Source organism: Corylus avellana, chromosome ca3, assembly GCF_901000735.1.
Source record: "Corylus avellana chromosome ca3, CavTom2PMs-1.0".
Taxonomy (NCBI): Eukaryota; Viridiplantae; Streptophyta; class Magnoliopsida; order Fagales; family Betulaceae; genus Corylus; species Corylus avellana.
Window position 1 is genome coordinate 21,258,408 of NC_081543.1, and position 8,942 is coordinate 21,267,349.

The following is an 8,942-nucleotide window of genomic DNA, read 5'->3' on the forward strand; positions in this document are numbered from 1 at the left end:
CAGGACGAGGATATAACAAGAGTAGAAGATGGAGTCTCTGGTTTCTCGTCAAGAATGGTGTCAGGACAAGGATGTGATGGCAGCAAATTTTGGACTCCCTGGTTTCTCGTCAGGAACTATGTCAAGACGAGGATGTGACGGGAGCAAAAGTTAAACTCCCTGGTTTCTCATCAGCAAGCTTGTCAAAATAGGACAAGTGACGAGAGAAAAAATGAAGCCACTATTTTCTTGTCAAGAACCCCGTCAGGACGGGACATGTAACGGGACCAAAGTTGGACTCTCTGATTTCCCATTAGCTGGTGCGTTAAGACGGGACATGTGACGAAGAGGAGACATTTGTTCTTCCTGTCATAATGGAACTCCTTTTTCGTTAGAACATGGAATTCTCAAATCTACGAATTTGTTCATTCTGTCATAACAGGAAAGTGTCCCATTAGGACGTGACGAAGAAAAGGGGTCTCTCCTATAAATAGTCTTCCTGTCATTATTCTTTGCAGACTTTGAAAATTTATTTTGTGAGCTCTCTTCACTGAAGTCTCAATATTTCTCCACGAGTGTTGTGTCTCACTGGGGTTGTTTTTCAAGAGGGAACGTGTTAAAGCTTGGAGCTGCCCTTTACTTTTGATTGGTGTTGCCTTGTTCGTTTGTCTATGTAAAGATTGCCGCTTTGGATGCTTGAAGAAAGAAGTCTATCGAAGGGTCACTAAGGTTATGCACTACTTGAAGATGGACACGATGGAGACAAGTTGGGAAGCTTGTTGTTCTTACTAAGTTTAGAGGTCCTCATGGTTGTGAGTATCGTCCATTCTGTAACTTTGAATCTTCATTTAGTGGTTTCCTGGGTTTGGCTGCCCCGGAGTGGTTTTTAGCTTAAGGTGCTCAAGGGTTTTCCACTTCGTAAACAAATCTTGTGTTGTGATTGTGTTGTACTTTTTGTTTCCAATGTGCATCTTTCATGTTTGTTGAAATGGCTCAGTTGCTTACTTTCGAATATTTGGTTGTTAGAGCTAGAACACGATCCTTATAAACTTTCAATTGGTATCAGAGCAAGTTCGCTCAGACAGTCTGTGCCAACCGAAGATGGATTATACTTATTTCTTAATAATGGTATTTTCTTGACTACTCGAGCAACACAAGTCTTATCATGCATAAAATGAATTTCCTTTGTTAAAATATGATTGACCATTATTATGCAGTTAGTGTCGAAGTCAACCCCCTATTCTTTTCCCCATTGTAATTTATCTTACTTTTACTTTTATACATTTAGTTTTAAAACAAATATAAACAATCTTCTTTGAATTAAGTTATTCTCAAACTTAACAAGCTTAATAACAACACCAACACAGTCATTGAGGTTCAACATCCTCTATATAGTCCTATCCTATAAGAATTCATTCTATTGTGAGTAATAATTTTATTATTGATAATTTTTGCGCAACGAAAAGACCACATCAGCTATGTTGACTATATTGTTGCTAAATGACTATATTCTTGCTAAAGACTATAAATAAGGTCTCACAATTATAATTTGAAGCATTCATTGTTCTCATACTTTCATTTTTATCTAAGCCTTTCGAAATCAATTCATACAAGGGTTACAGTGAGAGGTATTACTGTGAGAGCTTCATTTGTATATCCCTCTAGAAAATGAGAGTTGTTGTGAGAGAAATCTCAAATCCTATCAACAATCAATCTTTTTTATTTATTTATTTATGTCTATTCAATAATGTGACAAGGGTTACATGGGAACAAACAAACAAAGCGGGGTGGGTTCCCCAACAACAAGACCCAAATGGAAAAGACAATACTAAGGAAAACACAAATACAAACAGTAACAGTAGGCAATGGTTTCAAAAGGGTTCCTGGGCCTCTCTAAGGGCCGCACGAAATCTTATACTGGTGCAAAAGGACTCGGCTAGGAGCCCCAAGCAGTACGTGCAACAACCGCAGTCAAGAAGTTGTTGCAAGGGAAGTATTGCCGAAAACTAACCAGGACAGTTGGCGAGGAACAAACGCCGGCTACAAAAGTCTCCGCTAAATGAAACAACCACAATTGAGAAGGGAGATGGTAACCCACAAAAAACAATGAGAGGAGCAAAACACCAAAAAACAGCAGTAGCGGCTGAGGAGGGCGGTGGAGCTGCAAGTCCGAGAGGCTAGGCGCTGTGATGGGGACTCCACGCACCAGCGAGTGGAATGTGGAGCGGGAAGGGGGGCGGAGATCAGTGTGGCGGCGACGGGCAACTAGCCAGTGGTGGTCACTGTGCTGTAGTGGTGTTGTTTGGAGGAAACAAAGACGGCAATAGTGGAGATAACAAAAAAACCAAACGGAGAAACAAGAACGAAAACAAGAGGGAAAGGGAGGAGGGAGGGGAAAAGATCCATGCCTCCTCCCTTAAAAAAACCACTGGAGGTAGAAGAAAAGCCTCACAAAAGAGGTGGAAATGCCTTACTCTTTTTTAGAAAGGAGGAGAGTCTCTCTCTAAAAGAGAGTTAAAAAAACATAGCAATCAATCTTATTAAGAGGGTTGGTGTGACCCTTGTAAGTGAGAAGGAGATCTTCTACCTTGGAAGGAAGAATGGTGTGCTCTTGCTCTGTAAAGGTTTAAACTCCACACACAAGGAGTTTGGGAAGAGTGGTGTGCTCTTCCTTTGTAAAGGTTTGAACTTCACCTCAAAGGAATTTGGGTAATAGTGGATTGAACTCTCAAGTGGTGTGCTTGGAGAGTGGACGTTTGCCAGGAATTTCCTAACCACTATAACTCGCTGAGTTTGAATCTTCCTCTCTCTATTATTGCGCTTATACTTATTTTTCATCTTTATTATATTACATCTTGAATTACATTAAGTTCTTTACTTGGCTTAATTTTTAATTAATCAAAAAGTTCACCCCCTTCTAGGATTGATTCCCTGGGCAACAAATTTGATGGTATAAAATTAATTTTATAGTTCTAGGATGACAATTCAGTACCGAAAACTCAATTCTTTTTAAAAAAATAATTTCAATTGAGAACATTTTACATTAAAAAAGAAGAAGAAAACATTGGACTTTGGGCACGTGGAAGCAGCATCCTAACACAAATCTCCACAAGAGATAAGGATCTCTTGCAGGGCTCGGGCTCAATTACCTTGGGCACCATATAACAGCTGAAGCCCAGCTTAAGACAACTTATTTTCACTTCACAACCCGTGTAAAGGAAGAGCATCATCCACAATCGCTATTATAGTAGATAGCTTGTTAACAGGGATCGCTGTAGTTCACATTTGTCATACATTTACTCGTGAGGCACGCGCAATTGTGTCCACAACTACTAGTATATCCACTCCATTAGCAACAATTTTCCCTCTACTGCTACAAAATTAAGCATACCTACTGCAAAATGTTTTCATCACAGCCTCCGTTTCTTTTTCATTTCTGGGTAAAGTTCACTAAGATTGATTTATGAAATGGTACAGGGGAAGTATAGGGAAAGAGGAAAAAGAAAGAGAAAACAAAAAAGTGGATATTCTAAATGTTAAATTGCCAAAAATATACTGCTCCCTGTTCTTGAACAGAGATAATAAATTAAGCAGCAACTTGTTGCTCCTTGGTGGCAAGCTGATCCTGGATGTATTGAGGGACAACATCAAACTTGGCTAATTGCATGGTGTAGGATGCACGACCTTTTGTCATGCCTCGGAGTGTGCTAACATATTGGAACATCTCTGCCAGAGGGACCAGCGAATCAACTACCTGCAATCATTCCGAAACCACCAGTGAGAAGGATGTCAGGATCCCAAAAGAACAACGAACAAGTTGGTGTATGATCAAGTGCCAATCAGCTTTCTATTTCTTGGTTTAAATTTTAAAACATTCATTTAAAATTAAAGGACATATCATGATGATCATTCCTCAAACATGGTAATTGTCAAGACATGAATGCAATGAGCATCCAAAAATTTACATGCGTGGCATGCAGTCACAAAATGCAGCCAGGCTTGAATGAAAGGTATTATGCAATTTGTGAGAGGTCATAAGGCATACCTTGAGACCACCAGGTTTGTCACTAAAGCTGTTGATCTGACCTCTCCTTGAGTTTAGATCGCCAATCACATCCCCTAAATGTTCTTCAGGCGTGACAACTTCAACTTTCATTATAGGTTCAAGCATCTTTGGGGCAGCCTTCCTCACCCCTTCACGGAAAGCTCCTCTGGCCGCCAGCTGGAATGCCAGGACACTTGAATCAACATCATGGTAAGAACCATCTACTAGCACAGCACGTACATCAACAACAGGAAAGCCTGCAAGCACACCATTACTCATACACTCCTCCAATCCTTTCATCACTCCCGGAATGTATTCTCTGGGCACTGCACCTCCCTTGATTTCACTCTTGAATTCATATCCACTACCTGATTCCATAGGTTCAAACCTTACAGTTATGTCAGCAAACTGCCCTTGTCCACCGGACTGTTTCTTGTGAACATACTTCACTTCAGAGACTCTAGAAATGCTTTCTCGGTAGTTTACTTGGGGAGCACCAACGTTAGCTTCCACCTATGTGCAACAAGCAACCGAGTTAGGAAAAAATGAATTAACAATACAACCAAGAATTTTGTTCTTTGCATATTCTAAAACAAAAATTAATATTATCTCTAATGTCAAAGCTGCCAAAGAAAAAGGGTACTGATCACATCAAGTAGCTTGGTAGAGGTTGCTGATAAAGAAAAAGTGTTTGCTGATCACACAATTGATCAGACTATGGATATTAACTTGCATTCTTCCGTTGCTCCCTCACTCCTTCCCTATCCTCTAATGGCAATGCATAACAATCCAAACAATCTAAACTTGACAAACTGGTTTATAACAAATGAAAAAGTAACATAATGCGATACCCTAGATTGGATTGGATTGGATTGTGAAGGCATTGTGTAGGCGTGTGCTAAGTCCTACATAGCTTGTGTACTAAATGGCTTATAGAAGTGATCATGGAAAACCCCCAAAAGTGACTAGTCTTTTTGGCGTATGCATGTATGTGAGTACCACATCTTCAGCAGTGACACATAATGCATAGGTATGCATGCATACCGTTATACACACAACTATTTGTTTAAGCATATACACCATATGGGTGTTTGCGCATGTGCATGTTGGGTAAAGTAATATCCCCACCAAAACACCTTAAGTGGTGTACATGACAAAATTTTGAGCCTGAGTATAAATAACATATGAAATTGAAAATCAAATGCATGGGAGTCCCAGATATAAACCTTATACTCCCTCTTGAGCCGATCCACAATGATCTCAAGGTGCAATTCCCCCATTCCTTCAATTACGGTCTGGTTGATCTCTTCATCCCTTGAGAAGTGGAAAGAAGGGTCTTCTTGAGCAAGTTTGATCAACCCAGTTGCCATCTTATCAACATCAGCTTTAGTTTTAGGTTCAATCGCAACCTTAATCACAGGATCAGGGAAGTCCATCCGTTCAAGCACAATGGGGTTCTCAGGATCACACAATGTTTCACCTGTAATGGTGTCTTTTAGACCAGCAAGAGCAATTATGTCACCCGTTAAAGCTACCTTAACGTCCTCTCTACTGTTTGCATGCATTTCTAGAAGTCTACCAATCCTCTCTTTTTTTCCTTTGTTCGCATTTAGTACATAGGACCCCGCTGTCAGCCTCCCCGCATACACTCTCACAAATGTAAGGGATCCCACAAATGAATCGCTCATGATCTTGAAAGCAAGTCCGGAAAATGGTTCATCATCACTTGGAGGCCTTTCAATTGTCACTTCTGGGTTTTCTGGGTCAGTCCCCTTCATTGGTGGCACGTCAAGTGGAGAAGGCAAATAATCAACCACAGCATCAAGCAATGGTTGAACTCCCTTATTTTTAAAAGCTGAGCCACATAAAACTGGGACAAAACTGCTCGAGATGGTTCCTTTCCTTACTAATTTCTTAATGGTTTCCTCATCAGGCTCAACTCCTTCTAGGTAGTTCTCCATAGCTTGATCATCTAAATCAACTATGGTTTCTATCATCTGTGACCGATACTCTTGTGCCAGCTCCTGAAGATCTGCTGGAATATCCTCATACACAAACTTAGCACCCAACTCTTCTCCTGACCAAATTATAGCTTTCATCTTCACAAGATCAACAACTCCCCGAAAATTATCTTCAGAACCCACTGGTATTTGAATCACCAGAGGTTTAGCACCCAAATTTGTCACTATCATGTCTCTTGTCCGGAAAAAGTTTGCTCCAAGACGATCCATCTTATTGACAAAGCATATTCTTGGTACCCCATATTTATCAGCTTGCCTCCACACAGTTTCAGATTGTGGTTCCACACCAGCAACACTATCAAACAAGCATATAGCGCCATCCAATACCCTTAGAGCCCGCTCCACTTCAAGGGTGAAGTCGACATGTCCAGGAGTATCAATAATGTTAATCCGGTGTTTGTTCCAAAATGTGGTAGTTGCAGCAGATGTTATGGTAATCCCTCTTTCTTGTTCTTGCTCCATCCAATCCATTGTAGCTGTCCCTTCATGTACCTCCCCTATTTTATAGTTTCTTCCCGTATAGTAAAGAACCCGTTCGGTAGTAGTAGTTTTTCCTGCATCAATGTGAGCCATAATTCCAATATTGCGATAATCCTTCAATGGTACTGTACGCTTTGACTCTGGAAAAAAGACAAAAGAAATCCATCTTTGCTATGTTAGCTTACACACAGAAACTTGGACAAAGTATAAACAGCATTCTAATTTATGTAAATACAAAAAAAATTAGCATGCCAAATCTAATTTTGATGTCTTCATCCTATGGATACCTGAATATTCTGATGATGAGCTGAAGGAAATTTTGCTTTTGCGAGGGTAGGCCATAATACAATCAATGAAACAAGCAAGGATGCTTATCAAAGCTTTTGGCAAGCATACAAGGTCATTCAGAGAACTTTTAAGATAAATATTGTCATAATATTCTTATTCATGGGACCCTTTAGACACCCTAGGAGGATAAAAGAATTATATTCTGTTCATGTGTAGCAATTTGAAGAAGCTAAATGGTCCTATTCCAGTGACATGTGTAGCAATTAGAGGCTAAATATCAGAATTTTTGAGAGTGAAATCATTTGAAATACATTCCAAAAGATCAATTTCTTTGCCTTACAAATGCTTTGGACACAAATGGATTTATTTATCTCCACATAACATCCTAATACTTTAAGAAACCTAATTAAACCACGATGTATTAGGACCACTTTGCCAAACTAATATTGGAAATTGACAGTAACTTGGAAGCAACTATAAAATACATAAAGAAATCAAACAAATAATTTAACTCACATTTGGAAATTCAAATTACATAGGTTCATCAAAAATTTGCACGTTAAAGAGAGGACTGAGTAGAACAACAACAACAACAAAAAGAAAACTTCTTCCTTAAATCAAAATTCAATTTGATTCATTTCAAGCAGGAAGCAAATGAAGCCGAACATAAATGAAAGTCTACAAGTAATTCAATAAATGTATTGCCAATAAATTTCACAAAATTGCCAAAAAAAATTTAAAATTTGGATAAAAGGGCACACGAATATAATTTTAAAGAATCAAACTTCAACCACTAAACCAGTAATAGAAACCAAGTCCAAGAGAGGCAGAGACAGACCGTCAGAGGCCATGGCGAAGACAGAGAATTTTCCTCTGCTCTGAGAAGTGGAGCGCTTGGAAGATACTGAGTTGAGGCGCACAGAGCCAAGGAACTCGGAAGAAGAAGAAGAAGCGAGTGGTCGTCGAGGACGAAGACCCAGAAAGCGAGCTGGGGAGAGAGGGATGGCAGGCCTTCTCTGAGACCCATTGATACTGAAATTGCACAATGACGAAGCTGACACTCTCACTGTCTCTGCCGCCATTTTGTTCTGTGTGAGTGAGAATATGCGAGCGTTTCTTTTCCTGTTTTTAGGCTCTCTCTCTCTCTCTAACACTTCCCCTGGTGGGTTTGAGGATAAAATAAAACTTAGAGGTGCCTGTGAGTTTGGCTTGGCTTTCGTTTTCGGTCATTCTGAGCCGGAAGATAATTTTGTATTTCATTTTCATTTTTTATTTATTTGTAGGTTAAAAAAGAAAAAAGAAAAAAAAAAAAAATAGAATTCCAACAGGGGCATGAGTCACCTCACCAAAGGAATGGGATAGGCATTTTTCCTGAGGCCCTGCGCCACATCTCATACATGCGGGTATGAAATTCTGAGGCATGTGGCATCTTTGGAGCCATTGTTATTTAAGACCCACATAACCATTTGAAATTTTCTTTTCTTCCTATATTCAGAAATTACAAATTTTTCGGTCAAGAATATTGATACAATTTTCGGTATGGTGCAAACACTTTCTTCTAGGCAGCTTGATCTTCACTCTTAATCCTTTGCACTTCCCAATACTTCTGCAAAACAATGAACTATCAAGAGAATTCACCGGGGTGTTCCAACAGATCTTCCTCCGATGCTTAAATTAGTTCATTTGATTCAAATGTATGCCTAATGTCAATTATTCAGTTTAGGATTTATACCTGGTGTAAGGGCCTATTTATAGGCTAGGTTGTTGAGCCAAACATGATGTCTTAGCCAAGAATCAGAGATTTGATATGGAGAGTGATATTTGCGTGATAGAGCCTTTAATGTAATCTCATCCTTATTTTGAGAAGATATCGGATCCGCATCTCCGCTTATTATGGTGTTTCTCGCAAATCAAAGGATATAGATCCTATGGTATCTTTCCACGAATACTTTAGTTGGAGAGGACGAGTGCACCCTTCTTGGGACATCATTGTCCAGGGCAATTTGGCATACAAAACCGTTTCGGGTTCTGGGAGGATTCTGTTCCCGGGATGCTTCCAACTTGTGTACCTATTACCTTCTTCTGAACCCGACTGTCGAACTGCTTCAAGTGAAACAATCAACCCTGGT

The 8,942-nt window shown here is 39.7% G+C and overlaps 1 protein-coding gene across 1 annotated transcript; it reads right to left on the minus strand.

Annotated features, from left to right (window-relative positions):
* Window positions 1-3,371: 3,371 nt before the first annotated feature.
* Window positions 3,372-8,009, minus strand: LOC132174856 (elongation factor G-2, chloroplastic). The gene is made up of 4 exons (XM_059586574.1): window positions 7,652-8,009; window positions 5,251-6,665; window positions 4,025-4,537; window positions 3,372-3,733 (listed from the first exon to the last, which is right to left on the minus strand). Exons 1-4 carry the CDS (start codon window positions 7,893-7,895, stop codon window positions 3,566-3,568), a joined length of 2,340 nt encoding a protein of 779 aa, XP_059442557.1. The 5' UTR covers window positions 7,896-8,009; the 3' UTR covers window positions 3,372-3,565.
* Window positions 8,010-8,942: the final 933 nt, after the last annotated feature.

Bases quoted from the DNA above. Each gene is read 5' to 3' on its own strand.
- LOC132174856 (XM_059586574.1), bottom strand. From the start codon at position 7,895: ATGGCGGCAGAGACAGTGAGAGTGTCAGCTTCGTCATTGTGCAATTTC. The intron at 6,666-7,651 runs GTCTGTCTCTGC...TCTTTTTTCCAG, and splicing joins CTTCGCCATGGCCTCTGACG to AGTCAAAGCGTACAGTACCA. The intron at 4,538-5,250 runs GTTTATATCTGG...TGTTGCACATAG, and splicing joins GGCTCAAGAGGGAGTATAAG to GTGGAAGCTAACGTTGGTGC.